General features: G+C 40.6%; 1 protein-coding gene across 6 annotated transcripts in view; it reads left to right on the top strand.

Moving 5' to 3' along the window:
• Positions 1 to 15697, top strand: part of GLCE (glucuronic acid epimerase) — a 119185-nt gene extending 103488 nt beyond the window's left edge. For all 6 annotated transcript variants that reach the window (XM_044231663.1, XM_044231665.1, XM_044231666.1 and 3 more), the window contains exons 2-4: positions 468 to 1063; positions 4358 to 4603; positions 11695 to 15697. In XM_044231663.1, the coding sequence (XP_044087598.1) occupies positions 481 to 1063; positions 4358 to 4603; positions 11695 to 12719 (1854 nt within the window). In that variant the 5' untranslated portion in view covers positions 468 to 480 and the 3' untranslated portion in view covers positions 12720 to 15697. The remainder of the gene's footprint in view (positions 1 to 467; positions 1064 to 4357; positions 4604 to 11694) is intronic.
• Positions 15698 to 22971: the final 7274 nt, after the last annotated feature.

The raw sequence follows: 22971 nt of genomic DNA, 5'->3' as shown, positions 1-22971 counted from the left end.
CTCATGCTGCTGAGAGATCAAGTAGGATGAGCACTAAAAATCTACTGTTGGATTTGGCAACATGGATGTCAGTGTTTACCTTAATATCATTATGTTTTTTCAAACAGCCAGCTTGTTGGGACAAAAATAATGCATTAAGTTGTTCAGACCCAACTACTTAATAAATGAAACTATTAGATATTTCTTTTGGCCCAGAGACTTTGAAACAATTACTAAGATACAAAGAGAGTCACAAACAGAAAGCCTATACCTGCTTTAAAGGATCATGCTATGTATTTTAAGAGGGGAAAGCTCCTCTTACCTTTTCGTTGTCTCTGCTAAAAAGTTTGAGTTAGTAATTTTAAATCTGATCAGATTCTGCAGTGAATAAAATTGCCTTATTGTGGTTCAATGTAAAAAAATAAAATCTTATCCTATGAAATGTCTGCAGTACATCTTTGCATGAATTTTTCTTCTTGCCTCCATAGGTATGGTCTGAATATGCGTTGCTTGGCAGCTCGGGTCAACTATAAGACTTTGATTATCATCTGTACACTCTTCACTTTGGTCACGGTACTTCTGTGGAATAAATGTTCCAGTGATAAAGCGACCCAGTTTCCACGGCACTTGAGTAGTGGCTTCAGAGTGGATGGATTAGAAAAAAGAGCAGCAGCATCTGAGAGTAACAACTATGTGAACCACATGGCCAAACAGTCTGAGGAAGCATTCCCTCAGGAACAGCAGAAAGCACCCCCCGTTGTTGGAAGCTTCAACAGCAATGGGGGAAGCAAGGTGTTAGGGCTCAAATATGAAGAAATTGACTGTCTCATAAATGATGAACATACGATTAAAGGAAGACGAGAGGGAAATGAAGTCTTTCTTCCATTCACTTGGGTAGAGAAATATTTTGACGTATATGGAAAGGTGGTTCAGTATGATGGCTATGATCGGTTTGAATTCTCTCATAGCTATTCCAAAGTCTATGCACAGAGAGCCCCATATCACCCTGATGGTGTGTTTATGTCCTTTGAAGGCTACAATGTGGAAGTCCGGGACAGAGTCAAGTGCATAAGCGGGGTTGAAGGTTGGTATCTGTCTGCTCCACTGCATTTTTCCATCCTGATTGTGTTGAGGAATAAAAAGTTGTAGGTGTTAATTATCTAGCAAGAACATACATAGCTTACTATCAAGAGACCATTTGTTGCTCTGACTTCGCAAGGAGGAAGAGATGAAGTCTGAACCTGGGGCAGTTTTCTAGATGATGTGATTTAAGGGCTGCAAGAAGATCATACCTGATCAAATAGGATTATTCCATTAGCCTTCCATAACATCTGAAATTCTCACCAGTGAGTTAAAGGCACAGCATCTCCAAAAATTTTGCATTAAAATGCAGTTATTGTCCTGTGAGAGGAGATGGGAACGGGAGAGACCAATGGACCTACGTACGTACTGATGCAGTCTTGTTACTACATTAGCCAGGTATCATCTCCAGATCGAGGTTTAAAGTCTTCAGAACAAGATAACACATAGGCACCATCTTCTCTGATCTTACATACTACACTCCTATAATCTACTGCATATTGTTTCTCAGATCTTATGGGTATAATCAGTACATTTTAGAATTTGTATTTCAAACCTAAGATTGATCGGAAAGCCAAATTGAATTTGACTTTAAAATACATCATTTAACCAGAGGAAAGAGCTTAGTGTGTTTTGAAAATGCTTCGTTTAAATTTTATTTTCCTCATTCTATAAAATGTGATTTCAGTATCTTAATTTTTTAAGTTTTTTGTAATGTCTTTGCCAAATGTTCATAAGCAGAAAGGGCCAAATTCACTTATATTCATACCACTTCAAGATAATTATTACCATTTTTGCATATTCTCTGGAAGTCTTTGTATGTAGTCCTATGTCTTAACATAGTTGTAATGATACTTAAACAACATACTTGTAATAATATTTATATACTTCAAAGATATCTGTCACCAAACTTCTTCATATTAATTTTATATTTAGATGCTAAAGAAAAAGTAAAAAATACCCATAACCTTTGTTAAATAATATTTTGATATGCTTTTCCAATCTTTTTGTTGTTGTTATAGAGATACATTTTTTAAACAAGTTGGGATCATACTGTATAGTCAATTTTATATTCTCCTTTTTTCATCTAAAATATCTTATTATTTCCCCTTGTTCTTTCCCTTGTTTAAGGACTAGAATTCACAGTAAAAATATGCCGTGGTACATGTAATAATTGCAGCCTTTCTCTTTAGTTGGCTACTTAGGTCATTTCCAGTTTTTTTTTGCTTTTATATGTAATGGTATAGATACTCATGTTCATTCTTTGCTATTTTAATTATAGTCTAGGAGTAGTTGCCTAGGAAATAAACTGCCATGTCAATTAATATAAATTGAACTGTTTTGCTAAACTGCTTTCCCAAAAGGTTGAACCTACTTGTACCTCCAGGAGCAGACTATAAGGGTGCTTTTGTCACCCCACTCTTGCTGTCATGCAACATTGTTTTTTAATCTGTTGTTTACTAAGGGATCTCATCATTCACTTTCTGTAACCATCAGTGAGGCCACATACCCTTTTCATATGCTTCTTTTTTTTTTAAGATTTTATTTATTTATTTGACAGAGAGATCACAAGTAGGCAGAGAGGCAGGCTGAAAGAGAGAGAGGAAGAAGCAGGCTCTCTGATGTGGGACTCGATCCCACGACCCTGGGATCATGACCTGAGCCGAAGGCAGAGGCTTAACCCACTGAGCCACCAGGCGCCCCCATATGCTTCTAATTATCATAAAATCTTGTTCTTATTTCCCCCATTTCTAATGTGATTAGTGGGTTCTATAGTCATGTGAACTTTTATATATATAGTAATATAATGATACTTTGTCACATTTGTTAAAGCTATTTTCTTCAATTTGATTGTCTTCCATTTTACTTATGATTTGTTAGTTTTAGAAGTTTTTAGTTCTATTTGGTGAACTTAACAGACTTTTTAAATTTTTATTTTTTTTACTTCTACTTTTATGCGGAGAAAGTCATTGCTATACCATGATCGGCTTTTCATCTGTATTTTCTCTAATAGTTTTATTAGGGTTGTGTTTTTTTACATTCAACTCTTTAGGCCAGCCAAATTGATTTATATCTTGGTATATGGTTTAAGGTCAGGGTATAATTTCAGATTTTTCTTTTCACATGTATTGAATGATCTTTTTTCCCCAGTGATTCATGGTGCAGTATTTATTGTTATGTAAAGCATTTTGAATAGCAGAGTAGGTTTCTGGCCTACTGTTCTTGTTCATTGATCAGTCTAACAATTGTTATGCTGGTTGCGCATTGTTAAAATTTTCATCCATCTTTAATGAGATATTGTATAAACCTTCCTTTCATTAAATAAAAACAATGCTATTTGAATTTTGGGGGGAAAAAGTCTCCTCTTGGAAAAAAAATACAAGTCAGGAGCTTATCTAGCCTAGGTTTCTTAGCCCTTATGCTTCCTAAATCCTTAAATTGTTTTGAAACTACATCACACATATGGTTTTGTAGGTTCTTAGCTTCTGCTGTGCCCATCTGATGCTTCTTAATTTATTTTAGAACTACAGAGAGGAGCTTATCTCTCAACATAGACCATGATGCAACAATACAATATTCTGTGCAATGTCATATTATTGTATTTCCCATGTAGAAAATTACTAAAACACTAATACCAAACATTTAAAAGTTTTGCTTAGGACCTTAGAGGAGATAATCCATTAATGAGTTATGTCAAAAATCTGTGGTTCAATGTGCAATGTGAGAACACGCCTGGTTCTCAAAAAATTATATTATGACATGAAGGATATGAAAAAGAATTGCAAGCTATGTTTATACTTTAAGTTGCCTAGTTGTAACTGGCTCTGTAAACAGATACTTTAGCTGTCAGATGGTATAGGCATTAGACCACATCTTGACTTTGGAGAGAGAGATGGGTATGTAATTATCTTGAATTTTAATACAGACATTTAAAAAATTTAATATTTAGGATGACCCTGTGGTAACATTATCTACATGTATTTAAATACGAAACAGGACAACTGTAGCTATGAGCAAAAGTTATACATGTAAAAAGTCAATCCTTAAAAGATAATCTGCGACATTGCATTGCTATCAACAAATACTGAATGAGAGTGAATAAACCTTCATTTTGTTTTTCATATCTGATTAATTAAGTGCTAGTTTTTAATAATTATGAAAACAGTATAAAATAGAAGCTTTAAAGTTGTAGATAAGCCTATAACATGCCCCAGAGGTAAAACAGTAAAGAATGGTGTTCAGAATATGCTTTTAATTGTCCAGACATGGTTATTTATTTTGTTTCTCTATTTTTTAGGTGTACCTTTATCTACACAGTGGGGACCTCAAGGCTATTTCTACCCAATCCAGATTGCACAGTATGGCTTAAGTCATTACAGCAAAAATCTAACTGAGAAACCCCCTCACATAGAGGTATATGAAACAGCAGAAGACAGGGATAAAAGCAGCAAGCCTAATGACTGGACTGTGCCAAAGGGGTGCTTTATGGCTAGTGTGGCTGATAAGTCTAGATTCACCAATGTTAAACAGTTCATTGCTCCAGGTAAGTGATATATTATTATGTGTGCCTGCTAATTTTGTGATGATTTATGGTACCTGATACTCCCTTAAAATTGTCTTTATGGTTTTAGGAAGCACATTAGCAGACCCTTTATATCTATGTAAAGATACAAATGGTGTCACCCAAGTGAAATCTCTAGAAAGGGTCACGTGGGTGGCTCAGTCGTTAAGTGCCTGCCTTCGGCTCAGATCTGAGTGTCCTGGGATCAAGCCCCATATTGGGCTCCGTGCCCAGCAGGGAACCTGCTTCTCCCTCTTCAGCTCCCCAGTGCTTGTGTTCTCTCTCTCACTATCTCTATCATAAATAAAATTTTTTAAAAAATAAAATAAAAAAGAAATCCCTAGAAAAAGAACTGCTAAAAAAAAAAATTTACTTTGTGAAAAGCCAAACCATAGATTGAATATTAAGATCCAGGTTACTGCATAGTATGTATCTCCTTCCAGGTATCTGTGTCCCACAGGAATGATGCTCCTTAGTTCATTTTAGCATTTCAGTACAATATTTTAATTTTACTTTTAAACTATTTTGCATAAATGTAGAAATTTTTCTTTATAGAACAGTCCTTTTCATTTGCCTGTTTTTTTTTTACCAGAAGCTTTTTATTTTTTCGAGTTATTATAGCATTAACAACCAGGCCTGCTTCTCATATTGAGTTTTGTTAATGTAGTAGATTGTCTCAAACTTCATATAAAACCATTTTATTAATAAAATCATTTATAAAATCAAATTAACTTTATGTAACATTTCCCCTTTTAGTAAGACAGTATCATTAATTGGGATGTAATGTATTTTTCTCTGCTAATCAATTTCCATGAGAATTAATGAGTCCATTACTTAAAAAGACAATGAAATAATTGTAGTTAGCACCTCAGGCTTAATTCTCTATGGGGAAATGTTGTTAAGAACAGAACTCCTCCTCCCCCCACCCTCCCCCCCACTAACCTTGCAGTCGGTAAATACAATGAGAGAAAAGGTTATAAGACCTCTTCTGTATTCTCCCCTTGTCCTTTATTGATGACTGTGTAATTCACAGACCTTGAAAGCCACAATACAAATCTACTCATTCTAGATGGCCTTAAGTAATGGATTTATGAGTGCTTAATGCAGTGCAAATAATGGGTGACCTTTAGTTTTTATTCCGTGGCTAGAACTTCTTTTCTCCTGTGGTATTCTGTGATATTCCAGTACATAGAGCATCTCTGCTTGACTGGTGAGAAAGTATGTGGAGATGTTTAAGAATATGTAGAAGAGGGGGCGCCTGGGTGGCTCAGTGGGTTAAAGCCTCTGCCTTCGGCTCAGGTCTTGATCCCAGGAGGGATCGAGCCCCACATGGGGCTCTCTGCTCAGCAGGGAGCCTGCTTCCTCCTCTCTCTCTGCCTCTCTGCCTATTTGTGATCTGTTTCTGTCAAATAAATAAATAAAATATTTAAAAAAAATATGTAGAACAGGATTAGACTTTGTAAAAGGACATTTGTTTGTTCCCAAGGAGCTTATTTTTGCACTAATTAATAATGTCTAGATTAGGGTGGAAAACAGCAGTCCTCATCTTGATCTCCTCAAATGCTGGGAAGTTTTCTAGAACAGTTCTTTGAACTCTATCCTATTTAAAGCAATAGATTACACTGTGCACTTCTGGATGCCCTGGGGAATACAAATGATAAGTCTCATACTACATGAGGGACCCTCATTTTACCTCTTCATTCTGCAGCCCATGGCTGGAGATAAAACTGCTTCTTAAAGTGGTTTTAAGTATATGGAAGAGAAAACTCTGTAAAGTCGCTCTGCTAGTGGAACACAATCTCCTCACAGTTGGAACTCCCTGTTGGTGGGAGTGTGCTAAGTGGGAATGGGGTGCTAGTTTTGATATCTTGGGCATGCCTGGAGGTGTATTTGATCCAAGTGTTTGAGGGCAAGTGAGCTGAAATTACATGGGAGTTGCTCAGAGCAGGAGAAGGGAATCAAAAAGGTGAGACTTGTATTGAAGCACAAGTATGGGAGATGAGGCTTTTCAGAGGCTATAGACTTCATGGGAAATAAATTCAGAGAATCACTGTTGAGAAGAAATTGGAACTGTATATAAAAGCATAGGCCTCCATGAGGTGAGTCTCTGGAGGACCAGGGGCCAAATGCTGTTAGCCTTTTTTTTTTTTTTTTCTTTTTGGACTTTGAATTATTTTCCCTGAAAGGAAATAAAGTTGTCTAGAAGAAAGAACCAGAACATGGGTCTACATCATATTTTTATTCTTTTGTTTGTTGAATAATGTTTTGTTCCTCTGCCTAATTTTAAAATTGAATGAACTGAAACTTTATACCTATCGTACTCTATTAAATTAGTTCTCCCTTTAGGGAAACAGTCTCTCCACTTCATTTCCGTGACCTCACTCTCTCCCCTGTCTCTGTGTAGCCATTCTTTCTCCGTCTTCTTGTGATCTTCTCTTCTTTTGCCTGGTCCTTATCTCTTGGTATTCCTCAAGGTCCTAAGTAGGGAGGACTTCTCACTCCTGTTGATTGAAACAAATGAATGATAATGGTTTGTGTTACAGGTGAAAACATTGATTTAAAGACTGTTCTTAAATGTTTATCATCCTTTGTTGCCTAAAGGGAAATATATACTACCACATATGCCAAGAATAAACACTAATAGTGACTCCCAGGTTTAACTGCTCAGAGAGAAGAGGAGTCGTGGATTTCAAAAAATGGAAAACCCAAAACTTTCTGCTAATAGATTTAAAGCAGGGGTCTCCAGATACCATAATACCTTCAGTAGAGCTCGGACTTTGCCTGCTACATTTCCAGGGTGGTTGCTGCAACCACACTCACATCCCAATTGCTACCATTTGGATCCCTCTGGGCGATGCTGACTACTTTAACTACTCTGTATATCTAGAAAATGGAAATTAAAAGACTTACAGGATTATTATGAAGACTGCGATTGTCTGTTGGTTGATTCATGTCAGGGATTGGGGCTTAGTCTCTTTTCCTGTGTGGTTCAGTAACCCCCTCTGGTGGTGGTGGGGTTTTAGGAAAATAGTCATTTTTTTGAAAGGTTACATCCCGTGACATAATTTGTTACTGAGTTCTTTGAACTAATCTGTTATAGTAAAACATAAGATAATTGAGACCGTACCATTTCATTAGATTTGTATTCATAAAGTGAATTAGAATGGATTCTGGGAAGAAAATAGGTAATTGTTTAGCTTTCTCCCATTTGGACTTATAAAGTTGGATCACTGTTATCCAGTTTTGTGAGAATGGATGTCATGGTTAGTATTACTGCCTTATCAATGAGACATTGCCCTAGCAATGAAAAAATAAGGAGCACTCAAGATAGCCTTCTCTACGGAATATAATTGAAACTTTAGTGATTCATCAGTCCATTCAGAATCCTGGAGTGTGTTGGGAATGTTGTATTGAGTGTCAGATTCCACTTTACAATAGATGTAGGAAAATGCTAGTTAAGAGAGAGATTGCATGTTGACATTTTTCCAGATAAAATGGATTTTTATTATGTATGCTTATGTATTTATGTATATTTAATATATGTATGTATTATGTATGTATGACTTTTATCATGTATGCTATGTATTACATACATGCTATGTATGTATCAGTATGCTTCTGATACCACTTTTTAAAGTCACTCAAGTGGCGCCTGGGTGGCTCAGTCATTAAGTGTCTGCCTTCGGCTCAGGTCATGATCCCAGGGTCCTGGGATGGAGCCCCACATCAGGCTCTCTGCTCAGTGGGAAGCCTGCTTCTCCCTCTTCACTCCCCCTACTTATGTTCCTTCTCTTGCCGTCTCTGTCAAATAAAGTCTTTAAAAAATAAAAATGTCATTTGACATGTAAGTCTATCAAGATGTTCTCATTCCTTATACAGCTTCCATGATTGTCTGTCCCATCAAATGAAATCATTAAGGGCACTGGATCAATTATATCCCACAATGGTAGAGTCCAGTGTTGAGGAAGTTGAATAACCAGCTCAACGTGCTAAGACTCTCCAAGTTAATTACATTGTATACACTATCATCAGTCTACTTATGCTCCTGGTGACACTCTAAGGATCTCCTTGAGGACTTCTCAAAGTGGATCTGATTCTTTGGCTCTGTTTAAGAGAAATAACTCTTCCACCAATTATGCTCATGAGAATGCTATATCCAGTATCATTTCTTTTTCACAGTCTTTGAACTTAGGTCCAGGAATCCTGGTTTCTGGTCCCTACTCTACCACTAATTAACATTTGGTTTTGGGCAAAACTTTTAAACTTGCAAAGCTTCCATATCTTCATCTCTAAAATGGAAGTAGTAATTCCTGTTCTGCCAGCATCAGATTATTGTAAGGAGCATATGAGATAACACGTAAATGTGTTTGGAAAATGTAGTTTCATAGAGATGAAGGAATTCATATTTACCTTTAAGGTTATATATAAAATATGCACTACCTATTTGTTGTTGTTGTTGTTCTTGCTGTGGCTGCTATTACATTGCAATATGCTCTGTTTCTTCTCTTGGTAGATCTAGACCAGCAATATTCAGAAAGTCAACTTTCTGGGAATCCACCATCATTGTACTATAGATATGCAAGAGAAATTTCCTATTTGATAATTTGCCAGACAAAACAGCTATTACCATTTTATCAGCCTCTGAAGGCCAATGGCTTCAGACTAATAATCACTCTCAATTTTCACTTTGTTCTAAGCCCCTATCTTTTTTTTAATCCTCCCAATTACCTTGCAAAGTAATATTATCTCTATTGAACATGTGAAGAAACCGAAGTTCAAAGAGCTATTTCATCTTGAATATCTCAAAGCTAGGAAGTGGAAGAGAAATAATTCAAACAGGGTTGTAGGGTTTGGGCTTTTTTTTTTACTCCGAAGCCTTTGCTTCTCCCTCATCCTCCCCTAGTATCCCTCACTTTTGTTGATTACCTGAGCCCATTACTTAATTTTCAGAAATTGTATTCATGATTCTAGCAAATATCTGAAAACAAACCTATCATTTTCAGCATCAGCTAGTAATTAAGAGTGTATATTGTATATTGTGGAGGGGTGCCTGGCTGATTCAGCCAGGAGAGTGTGCAACTCTTGATCTTGGGGTCAGGAGTTTGAGCCCCATATTAGGTATAGAGATTACCAAAAAATAAATAATACATAAACTTAAAAAAAAAAAAAAGTAAAGAAGAGTGTGTATTGTGGAGCCAGACTAGGCAACCTAGGTTCAACATTTTGTATCTTGGGCAAGTTTCTTAACTTCCCTTTGTCTCAGTTTGTCAGCCATTAAGTACGAGTAATAATAGCACTACTCTTGTAACTGTTATGAGGGTTAAATGAGTTAATATGAGGATTAGGTGAGTTAATATGAGTTAATATAATAAAATCAGAACATAATAAATACTAACTAAATGTTAATTAAATAAAATTTAATTCATTGTAAGCCATTCTAGCTTCTCACAATATGTGCTGAGCCAATTTTGATTATTTTTTCTTTTTATAAAATGGATATAATAAAGCAGTCATTGATTATTGATCAGCCAACATTTGATCTAGAAAAGGCATTTTGATCAACAATAACTTATCCATTTCCTCTTAACCCTCTAATATAAATTAGATGGGCCTGATACTCAAAAGCCGTCATGGACTCATCAGTTCTATCATTTGTTTATGGTTACTTTAGTAAAATAATTGATAATGATGATCAGACACAAAATACTGAAGTGTTAATTTTATATGGTTAGTGGTTATCAAAGATGAACTGCAATTAACTTTTTTTTTTAAGATTTTATTTATTTATTTGACAGATCACAAGTAGGCAGAGAGGCAGGCAGAGAGAGAAGGGGGAAGCATGCTCCCTACTGAGCAGAGAGCCCAATGCAGGGCTCGATCCCAGGACCCTGAGATCATGACCTGAGCCACCCAGGCACCTCTGCAGTTAACTTTTTTTTTTTTTTTTTAATAAACATACAATATATTTTTATCCCCAGGGGTACAGGTCTGTGAATTGCCAGGTTTACACACTTCACAGCACTCACCATAGCACATACCCTCCCCAAAGTCCATAACCCCACCCTCCTTTGCCCAACCCCCCTCCCCCCAGCAACCCTCAGTTTGTCTTGTGAGATTAAGAGTTACTTATGGTTTGTCTCCCTCCCGATCCCATCATGTTTCATTTATTCTTCTCCTACCCCCTTAACCCCCCATGTTGCATCTCCACTTCTTCATATCAGGGAGATCATATGATAGTTGTCTTTCTCTGATTGACTTATTTCGCTAAGCATGATACCCTCTAGTTCCATCCACGTCATCGCAAATGGTAAGATTTCATTTCTTTTGATGGCTGCATAGTATTCCATTGTGTATATATACCACATCTTCTTTATCCATTCATCTGTTGATGGACATCTAGGTTCTTTCCATAGTTTGGCTATTGTAGACATTGCTGCTATAAACATTCAGGTGCACGTGCCCCTTCAGATCACTACGTTTGTATCTTTAGGGTAAATACCCAGTAGTGCAATTGCTGGGACATAGGGTAGTTCTATTTTCAACAGTGTAGGAGGGTTCCCCTTTCTCCGCATCCTCACCAGCATCTGTCATTTCCTGACTTGTTAATTTTAGCCATTCTGACTGGTGTGAGGTGATATCTCATTGTGGTTTTTATTTGGATTTCCCTGATGCCAAGTGTTATGGAGCACTTTTTCACGTGTCTGTTGGCCATCTGGATGTCTTCTTTGCAGAAATGTCTGTTCATGTCTTCTGCCCATTTCTTGATTGGATTATTTGTTCTTTGGGTGTTGAGTTTGCTAAGTTCTTTATAGATTTTGGACACTAGCCCTTTATCTGATATGTCACGTTTGCAAATATCATCTCCCATTCTGTCAGTTGTCTTTTGGTTTTGTTAACTGTTTCCTTTGCTGTGCAAAAGCTTTTCCTCTTGATAAAATCCCAATAGTTCATTTTTGCCCTTGCTTCCCTTGCCTTTGGTGATTTTCCTAGGAAGATGTTGCTTCTGCAGTTAACTTTTAATACAAAGAACTTTTCTTCTAACTAGTCTTTGTTGGTGTATTTTCCCCCTGCAGAAACCAGCGAAGGTATATCCTTGCAACTGGGGAACACGAAAGATTTTATTATTTCATTTGACCTCAAGTTCTTGACGAACGGAAGTGTATCTGTGGTTCTAGAGACGACAGAAAAGAATCAGCTCTTCACTGTACATTATGTCTCAAATACCCAACTAATTGCTTTTAAAGAAAGAGACATATACTATGGCATTGGGCCCAGAACTTCATGGAGCACGGTTACAAGGGACCTGGTCACTGACCTCAGGAAAGGAGTGGGTCTTTCCAACACAAAAGCTGTCAAGCCAACCAAAATAATGCCCAAAAAGGTGGTTAAGTTGATTGCAAAAGGGAAGGGATTCCTCGACAACATTACCATCTCCACCACAGCCCACATGGCCGCATTCTTCGCTGCCAGTGATTGGCTGGTAAGGAACCAGGATGAGAAAGGTGGCTGGCCGATTATGGTGACCCGTAAGTTAGGAGAGGGGTTCAAGTCTTTAGAGCCAGGGTGGTACTCTGCCATGGCCCAAGGGCAAGCCATTTCTACATTAGTCAGGGCCTATCTGTTGACAAAAGACCATTCATTCCTCAGTTCAGCTTTAAGGGCAACAGCCCCTTACAAGTTTCTGTCAGAGCAGCATGGAGTTAAGGCTGTGTTTATGAATAAACACGACTGGTATGAAGAGTATCCAACCACACCTAGCTCTTTCGTTTTAAATGGCTTTATGTATTCCTTAATTGGGCTGTATGACTTAAAAGAAACTGCAGGGGAAAAGCTCGGGAAAGAAGCGAGGTCCTTGTACGAGCGAGGCATGGAATCTCTTAAAGCCATGCTCCCCTTGTATGACACTGGCTCAGGGACCATCTATGACCTCCGCCACTTCATGCTTGGCATTGCCCCCAACCTGGCCCGCTGGGACTACCACACCACCCACATCAATCAGCTGCAGCTACTCAGCACCATCGATGAGTCCCCAATCTTCAAAGAATTTGTCAAAAGGTGGAAAAGCTACCTTAAAGGCAGCAGGGCAAAGCACAACTAGAGCTCAGAACCAAAATCATCCTTCAGCCTTTGCCGCACACAAAAACCATGGGCTCTATCTCAACAGAGCTTAGGCACATTTTAAAAGATTGTATACTAGGTTTTTGTGGATTACATCAAAGTGATAACTGAAACCAGTCTTCTGAGATAATTGCATTGGGTTGGGTGTTTCAAAACATAGGTGGCACTTGGAGCAGAAAGTGTTTAGTCAATGGTTGAACAGAGATGTTTAACTTTGCCTTGCCTATCACCGTCTACAGTTCCACAGACAGTCCAGTCCCTCTGGGTCTGGGGAAGACACTGGTAAGTAGTTGTTACTGGCCAACTGTCCAGCACTTACCTGAAAACTTAGTATGGGTCTCTTTTAAAATGTGATGATGTACGTTTATGTTGGAAACAAACTTTTAAAAAATAATGTGCTGTAATACAGTAAATGTGTACTCGCAGCCTGAATAGTGGACTGTGTGCAACTTTTTTAAATGATGTTTCTTTTCTACAGATTAATTTCTTGGAGAATTTCGTGTTGCGTTTCTTGAATTTGTTATATATGGAGAATATTTTGAATGTATGGTTTTCTTGAAATGTGTAAATTAAAAACACAAGCAGTGTTCAGGCTTCACAGTTATATAATGTAAGCACAACTAAAACAGAACTTGTTGACTGCACAAGAAATCACAAAGATGTTATGTTTTATGAAACTTGATCTACAATCAGTAAAGATTTGATAATCAGTATATCCCTCTCCATCCCCACTGTGATGGTTTCTTTTTGTCACTGTCTAGAATTCTATATTTCATTTCAGACTATACTTGAGAGTTTTGTCTATTTGGAGGGAACATTTTTTGGGACATTGTGGAAATTTTATTGGAGAAAGGAGCTAATCCTTTCCCACTGCCCTTTCAGGATTTTCCCCCCTCTTTGAAGAAAAATACTGTGTCGGATATTACATACAGGAATCATAGCAGGGTTTTTTTTTTCCCTACTTTTAGATCATTCTTGGTCATCAACTTTCCAGACCATTGACTCTGCACATGAATGTTTTCCTTTGCAGTTTTAAATTCTTTCAGCTCTTGGGTAGAAGTGATTGATGCTACCGCATTTGCTCTTTGTGTGTAATCAGATCTTTATTTGGGTTTTCTGTCCCACTATACCTTACCTCACGTAAATAGGTTTCACAGCCCTCGTACCCTGGGCAGTGTCTGCTATAGGGCTTTTCAGGCATTATCAAAATCAAGCGAGGTTGATTGTGTTGTTTTTGTCTGAATGTATGACAGTACACTAAGTCAATACTGTAACTTAATACAGATTGAAATTTGAGACCCCACACTTTCAGGAGACTGAGTCTGACAAACCCATCAGTTTGTCTGTGACCTGTATTAAATGCATGACAACAGCCACGTGGGCACTTGCCTACATACTGCATCTTAAATTGAACTCAGCCTACCGACACTACTTAGAAACCAGAAAATATATACATATCTATGAATAGAATAAACATGCAAAATATATATATTAGTGGCAAAGGGAGCAGGAACAAAGAAGACAATACAGATGTACACTGAAGACAGTAGTAAAGTGGCCACGGAAGAGGAAGCTTAAACTCCCAAGTTACATGACCACAATTCTCTTCTGCCCACAACACAACAGTTGTGGGTTATTAAGTTTCTCCCTGGCTTTTGACCTTTGTCATTCTTAGCCATGATTAGATGTCTCCACAAGAATATCTGGACTCCTTTATTTCAGTGCCCCAACATAAAATTTCTCCGATCAGGAAACCCTTTGCCCTTCATTTTACTTGTTATTACTGAGAGCAGTCCAGACTTCTGCCTTGTGTTTGGATACTGGTCCTTCAGACTAAAGGAATCCATGAAAACAGCATGGTTCTGCTTCCGTGACAAATATCAGTGCCTTAACAATGTGGCTGTCCTTTTCCACTGAAAAAGGAAAGACATTTTGATCTAGAAATGGCATTGCTGTTTCACTGATGTTGGTTTCACACTGCCTTCCACGTTGCAACAGCAACTTGATTTTTCTTATGATCCCAGAATTTTCTAAGAGAATGAGTTGAACCTGAGGCAGCCCTGCCAGTGTACACCAGTGGTTCTCAAGCTTTCAGGTGCCTCCTAATCACCTGGGAGCTTACTGAGCTACAGATGCCAGATAGTCACTAAGTCTGCCTGTGAAGCATGATAGTCCTGCGTTTTTAACAAGCATTCAGATAATTCTGATGCAGGTGATCTGTGGGGCAGACATGGAGGAACACTGCCCAAGACCATCAATTGCATTGTTTTGTTCCAAAACACCTGCAGCATTCTTCATAGGTTTTTAAATCATGTAAAATGTTTACTTATTCTGAGCTTAGAGAGCATGGGGAAGGTATTTTAAAGATTTATTTTATTTCTTTAAATATTCTTTGTTTTCAGATAATGGGTATTTGTTTTTTATACTTATCTTGAATTAGCTTTGATACTATATTAAATCTGTTGCCACTTCAGTTGTAAAGCCAGCCAAAAGTTTCCAGATAAAGGTCGTTTGACCCTTTGGGATTGTTGTACATAAAGGCTTCATCCAAAAACCATCCAGTGTACGTGAGCAAATACAGAAATGGCACAAGCACAGCTCTCCAGATGTGGCAGTCCTTTTCTTCGCCAGCGTGCAGACTCGCTGAAAGCTGCTCTTTTCCTCCTTGTTGCAATTGTTGTTCTTATTTCTCCTCCATTGTACATGTGGGTTAGAGACCATGTGTCAAATATGCAATAAAGTGTTTACTGGATGCCCTTCTGAAGGGTGGTCCTTTGTAAAGCTGTACAGACTTTGCGGTTTAAGCACAATGTGCACATGTTAGTTTTCTATACAGCAAAACTTGATTTTTTGCAGATGGAAAGGTATTTTGTTTCTATACAAAGTAAATGGATTGTTTGTGCTTCATGTAAAGCTGCTTTATAAAATTGTAAAATAAAGTTTTTATCTTAAAAGAAATATACTTGGATATTTGTTCCTTCTCTGATCTCAGATTCTTTTGTGTGCCCAGCCGTAGATTTCTGACCATTTTCAGTTCAACCAGTGACAACTAGTCAGGCAACAGATGCTCATGAGAGGTGTATGAGGCTGTGTAAGACAAGGTGGGAAAGAGCCTGTCACGTGGGCCTCAGCCCTAGGAGGTGTAAGGTACATGGGGACACAATGTCCACAGAACAGTTTCGGGAAGATAAAATGCCAAATCAGGTGGTCAGTCAAGGAAGGTGTTGTGGAGGAGACAGGGCCTTATTGGGGCCTTCAGTCCTGCGTACTGGGTAGAAGAAGAGGAGGGGGTAAAGGGTGCAGAAACAGGCATGGCAGCTGTGAGGGTGTGCTTTCCCAGGCTCATTCAGGCTGGTCACCATTTTTGTCTGATTTCGATTTACTTGAAAGTTTGTCCTTCCTTTATTTTCTATACTTGCCTCTTCTCCAGAACAGTAAGCAATTTGTAATCTTTTTCCCCCTCTTCTTAGAGAGTGATGATATAGGTTCCGCAAATACATATAAAACCAGAGAGAGATCAGTCTAGGTTTATGTAATGTTTCCTTGCACATTATTTTTGGGGTTATAAGCATTCTGTGCCATTTGTATAATGGAATCCCAGTGGACCTCCAGTCAACTTATAGCTGATGGGTGCACATACAGTGTCAACATCCTTGGGTCTCTTCTATCTCTCTCTTCAGTTGGGAAACAGCCATACGTTGCAAGCAGTTCTTGGTCTGGATGAGTCTGCTCTTGCTTTGATTTTGCTATTTATAACCAAAGTTTAATACATTGGCCATTCTGCTTTAATACACTAAACATATATTTGCCTCCCTGTTGCCCTTGAATGGGAACAGACCCTCCATGCCACAGAGGACTTATTCCACAGTCTGATGAGCTCTTTCCTGAAAATGCCCCCTCCCCCACAGGGCCCTAACAGTGACAGCTGCCATGTGCCCTGTGACCCTGTCGACCATCAGGCTCAAGCTGGGCCAATGAGTCTCTTCCTCAGGAATCCAAAACTGAGATAAATTTAGAAAACTGAAGCAGATACCCAGTGAAAAGCAGAGATGAAAACAATCTTGACAGCTCCGGGCCCTGGATCCAGTGGATTTCTGAGGCCAGCTGCATTCCTCCAGTGTCATGAGCTACCACTGTATCCTTGGGATGCGTTCCTTATATGTGCTGAAGTTGGCTGGATTCGATCTCCTCTACTTAGACTAACAAGCCCCAATGAATAACACAGTGTCTGTGTTACAGAGAAATGTATAATGTAAATTCTACATTGTATACATTTTCCTCCAATCGCTAGGGCCACCATAACAAAATACTACAGGCTAAGTGGCTCAGGGAATGGAAATTTTTTTTCCTCACATCTCTGGAGCCTAAATCCAAAATCAAGATGGCTCCCTTGCTGTGTCCTTACATGGTGGCCTCCCTGTGTTGTCTGTGTCGTGTTCTCTTCTTATACGGATACCAGTTATATTGAATTCAGACCCATTCATATGACCTCATTTTACTTTAAGTACCCTTTTAAAGATCCTGTCTCCAAACAGTCACAATCTGAGGTCCTAGGGGTTAGGACTTCAACAGGAATTTTGGAGGAAGTAAACTCAAATCATAACAACCACGCTTCACTCTGAAGTGCAGAGAAACAGAATGAGCCAGGGTTGCCATTTAATTAGTTGATAACCAGCCATAACCAAAACTCTGAGAAATTTAGGGAACATTAGGTGGGCAGAAGTTTGTACTTGAGATTCAGGAGACAGGGCTCCCTGACTCTCAATTACTATCTCATAATACGGTCCAATAAGAGATTAATCTAGCTTCAAGTTTTTTTTTAATAAACTAATAAAAGGTAACCACTAAACTACATTTTTAAAAAACTACACAGAACCCAACATCAGCTACTAGATTTTTATTCTTCCTACCCTGTGCCATTCCCATTAGCCATTCTGAATACAGAACTCTGAGGTATTAAAAACAGATAGATACAGAGTGTATCAAAGTTGCACATTGTGGTGAGATTTATTTAATGAAACAATTTTTTAAAAATCCCAAGTCTACATTATTGCAACTGTTACAAATAGTTAACAATATAGGGATAAAATACTACTTTTCATTATACCAACCCATCAAAGATGTCAAATTGAAAATGGATGTGAATTTAAATGTTGTATTGGTGATGAATTTGAATGTTTGCTGCTCACTTTGTGGTGAAAAGAGCTACATTTGCCATCTGGTGAGCATGATTGGTAACTTGTGTGTGTGCGCTGCTTTTCTGAATGTTAAGTAGCAGCAACACTGTAATTTTGCTAATCCTTTTCCAGGAGTAGGATTGTGGGAAATGACAGGGCTGTAAAACACACCAAGGAGGAGCCGTAGCAAAGAGAACAGCAAAGCAGGAGAAAAAAAAGACCTGTGAAGGCTCAGAAGTCAAGCAACCCAGGAAATGATGGCAGACACACAGTTGAGGTAGGACACAACCTACCTCAACTGCCTCCAGTTGAGGTAGGACAACCCAAAGCTCATGACATCTGAGCTCACCCTGCAGCAGACCTGGTACTTCCTTGGGTTTCTGCTCTGTTCCCATTTGTACCTCATGGAAGCACTGAGATAAGGGCCGCTGCATCTTAGTTTAGAAAATCAAGTAAAAGAGTGTTAATCTACTTGGGGACTAGAAGAAAGAAATCCCTGGGGCAGGGCAGGGGTGTATCTTGGCAAAAGTGCATGGTTTTAATTTAATGCCTGTTACTTTATCTTTCCTCTTTAACACGACTGATATTAAATCTCTGTAATTCAATTGAATATGGAGTGTAAGGCCCCAAAGTAATTCTCAAATCCCATCAATGGTGTGACAAGGTAATCAGGAGGAGAGTGTATCTTCGCAACTCCTGTAGTCAACAGGGGCAGCATCTCCATCTGGAAGGATCCAACAGAAGATACTATACCAGCAACTGCCTGTGTCCTTGAATGAATATTCTGAGTTCTTAGTGTCTAGGTATAGCAGACTGGTTCTGACTGGTCTTTCTTGATGGTCTTTGCTTAAGGATAGGGATAGGGAACAAGCACCATTATAGGAGCTTCCCAGACTCTCACAGCTTACCATGAGTGAAAAAGCCCGACTCTGGTGGGGAGGGGGGTCAGGGACTGGAGGAGTGAGAAAACAGAAGGCTGTTTAAAAAGTAACATGCTCAATGGGGCGCCTGGGTGGCTCAGTGGGTTAAAGCCTCTGCCTTCAGCTCGGGTCATGATCCCAGGGTCCTAGGATGGAGACCCGCATCCGGCTCTCTGCTCAGCAGGGAGCCTGCTTCCCTTCCTCTCTCTGCCTACTTGTGATCTCTGTCAAATAAATAAATAAAAATCTTTTAAAAAAAAAAAATAGTAATGTGCTCGAGGTCATGCAGTTCTTTTCACTAAACACCTCCTGAACACCTTCCTGCCAATCCTGGGCTACCTGCCCACAAGAAGCATTGAGAAGATCCCATTCCTGCCTTGAGTCACAGCCTGAAATGCTCTTCCTCTGATAGGCTTGGGGTAGCCTTTCCTTCCCAAAATCAAATACCAAGCAATAGTGACATTACGAACAGCTAAAGTGGCCAGGCTTTTGCAAAAGGATCCCGCACGCCTTCTTTCTAATTCCTTTGGCAATCTTGGGCAGAGGTATTAAGTGAACCGTACAGGTGACACACTTGAAGTTAAGCAACTTGCTAGAGGATGTTCAGTTGCTTGACAAGCCAAGGTCTGGAAGCCATGTTCCATGTCTTGAACCACCGTCCTCAGCCCATGACCATTTCCGCTCGCTCCACCCCAGCCCACAGTGTGCTCCAGCAGGGCTGCAGCTCTCCTGGAGATGAGAAAGCCCTAGCAGATAAGCCAATTTGCCTGTTGCATCGCAGACTCATCAGCTTTGCTGAAATGGGTACTTGCTCCATTAAATGATGAAAAGAGTCCAGAAACCGGTTATTTCTTGATCAAGACTACTTGGTATGTGCCCCCATTTCTTCAGCATCCCTGGACTGTCTGTTTACATTAGATTGTGAAACATTTGGCATTACAGGTCCTCTGTAGCCTCTCTGGGGACACCCCCAAGCCCCAGTTTACTGTCTTCCCTAATGGACTTGCAAAAGCTGTATCTAGTACAGAGGAAGATGTAAGAGAGTGTATTTGCGTGTGCACGTGTGTGCGTGCCTGCACAGAAGACACCTGTAAGGAGTCGCAGGTAAGTTTCCAGAGTTTCCACACACTCTGCTGACTGCTGGAGGTGCAGTAATGAGTAAAGAGAAGTCCCTTTGCTCTACAAGTCTGCGGTAGCAGATTCAAGAGGTATACGTTTTTTGTTTGCTATGAAAACAAAACAAAACAAAACATGTAGGACAAACTCCAAATTAGAGTTTGAATTAATGAGATTCTAAAGATCTTCCCTACATTCAACTTTTTAGAGTCCTTATTTTAATTATTTAGTTCATCCTCAGAGTGGGCTTAAGAGCCCCACTGAGTGGGCATCTCCTTTCATCACGGGAGCAGGGACTCAGAGAGTGCTTGTGTTCCGGGGTCCGTGGGCTGGTGGTGGAGCTGAACTGAAGCCAGCTGTCTGTCCCTTCGTCCTGTGCTGTCGCCACAGCCTGTGTGGGAACCTAGAAGGGGTCTCCTCGGTACAGGGTCCATCTGGCCTGGCCTGGCTCTGGGCAGGGCCTTACCTTGTCTGCTTCAGCCTGGGGCTTGGCAGGAAGGGGGGTACTTCTCCCTCGGTTTCTGTTTCGCTTTGTTTATCAGTCTTCTATCCCCACATGTAAGCTCTTACTGACAGTACAGAAGAAAGTGACCCAGGAAACCACCCAAAAGTCTGCCTACCTGTTGCTTGGCTGACTTATTTAAAGCTGGGATTTTTTGCTTTGTTTTGTTTTGTGCTTTTTAAAAAAAAAAAAAAGATTTTATTTATTTGACAGACACAGAGAGGGAACACAAGCAGGGGGAGTGGGAGAGGGAGAAGCAGACCCCCTGCTGACCAGGTAGCCAGATGTGGGGCTCGATCCCAGGACCCTGGGATCATGACCTGAGCCAAAGGCAGATGCTGAGCCACCCAGGCGCCCCAAAGCTGGGTTTTTATTTAAAGAAAATTAAATTTTAAAGAAAAAAAATATTCTATCTTAAGGTGCCAGTTACTTCATAAACTTTTAAGAATGATAGTTTTATTTTGTTCTAAGGAAAACTCAAGAAGAGTCTTACATCCCCGCACCACTACCCCCCGCATTCTGTTTCCTTGTGGCCATGACACTGGCCCACTGCTCCCCAGACCCCTCCACACCTCAGTAAGTCTGCTGGCTGTGTGGACACAGGGTCGCAGGTGCAGGGACGGAAGTGGGAGCGTAGTAAGGAGTCGCTGCCGGGCCTGGGGGGGAGGCAAGAGTGGCCAGGACTGAGGTGGCATGGTGACATGTGGTTGGATTGAGGATAGCTATGCAGCTGACCCCCTGAGTGTTCAGGGAGAGGGACGGGGAGGTAGCTGGACAACTCTGAGTTGGACTGAGATGGGAGGTCTAAATGTGCTCATAGGGGTCTTCTGCAGACCGGGTTCTCTCCTGGGCCTAACAGCTGTGTCTTTTCCAAGCTGTGCTCCATCTGAGGGCTTCTTGGATGCCAAGTTCCAGCCTCAGGGCATTTGCACAGCCATCCTTCCTGCCTGGAACTGTCTCCCAGGTTTTCAGAGGCTGGCTGCTCTCCTCATCCAGATATCAGTGCTGGTCTCAGGTCCTGGCTGAGGCCTCCTCTGAGCACCCAGCTAAGGCAGCCTCCCAGACACCCCTGCCACAGTACCCCCACTCTATATGTGTGCGTAGCCTTTCTCACCAGCAGAAATGGGCTTGTTCACAAGTTGGTTCATCTGTGCACTGGCGCCCCACCCCGCGCCCCGGAATGTAACCTGCTGGACAGGTGGAGCCTGACTCTTTGGTCTCTATCTTATTCCTAACAGTTAACACAAAGCCCAGCCCATAGAATGAACTCCATAAATGGTACATGAGTGTTTGAAAGATTGAATGAATGAATGAATGAATGCTTCAGAGAATTGATGGAGATTGGGAACTAGCTATCTCCTTAAAATACTCTGACAGAGTTCCTTACACTCTCCAGCATCATATAGCATCACCCAGGAGCTTGCTGTAAATGAAGAATCTTAGCTCCACCTAAGCCTATTGAATCAGAGTCAGCATTTTACCAATATCCCCAGGCAATTGATGTGCATATTAAAGTGTAAGAAGCACTGCCTAGGACACTGAGGCTCAGAGTTGCCTGCACATTGGAATCTCCTGGGGAGTCCTACAAAACACTGGTGTCTTGGCCCCTCCCCCCTAGGATTCCGATCTGATCGGTTCTTGGTGTATCCTAGGGCCCAGCCAATTATAATGTGCAGCCGAGGTGGAGAACCAGCTGGTGTCTAGTGATCTTTCCTGTTGGCAGGCAAAAAGCAAGACTGAAGGAACGGTAAGTCTTGAGGAGGGTGGGAAGGAAGGGAAATGGGATTGCCTCCCATCTTGCGTTCCGCTATCAACGGGGCACTTGTTTCCCCTTACTGGTTATGTTTGAGCACCCTTCTCTGGGTTTCTAAGACACTTTGGGCCCTGTTTTCCTCCCCTTCATGTTGCTCTCTGATGGGAGGGCTGAGTCTCCCCCATCAGACTAGGGCATGACCCAGGATAGGGACTAAACCCTGCTCAGACAAGGACCTCCATTAGCCTTCTCGCTTCTCTCCATCCCCTAAAACAAACCAGTTCTCCAGAGCATTCAGCACAAGGTTGTCCGGCAGGTGCTCAGCAGGGAAGGTGGGTCAGGCTCAGGGTAGGCTCCAGACCCATGCGTGTGAGCATGCCTGTGTGTGCAGGTGCCGGTGTGCACACCGGTGTGCACTCCCTGCTGACTTTCCCCACCCTCTCAGGAAAGCCAAAGCTCCTCTCAGGCCTGGTGGGCCCAACAGATCCTCTGGACAAAAGCTAGAGGAAGGTAAAGAGAACAGAAAACTGAGAGAAATTAGGAAAATCACAACTCAGTGGTTGTGTTTTCAATGGAAATGAGTCTTTCCCCCTGCTGGAACCACCCAGAACAAATGAGGACAGGACTCCTGCCCATCCCTCAGTGAGGCTTCCAGTTAAAATGCAGACTAAGTAGCTGTTCTCCTGTCTGCTCATTGGTGTAAGCCGCTGACCAGATCCTTTGTTGGGAGTGGCGTGCTGGGAGGTAGCACAGCCCGTGGGCCC

The sequence above is a fragment of the Neovison vison genome, chromosome 13 (genome assembly GCF_020171115.1).
Source record: "Neovison vison isolate M4711 chromosome 13, ASM_NN_V1, whole genome shotgun sequence".
Lineage (NCBI taxonomy): Eukaryota > Metazoa > Chordata > Mammalia > Carnivora > Mustelidae > Neogale > Neogale vison.
The sequence above is the reverse complement of the archived record's forward strand: the minus strand, read 5'-3'. Positions and strand labels throughout refer to the sequence as shown.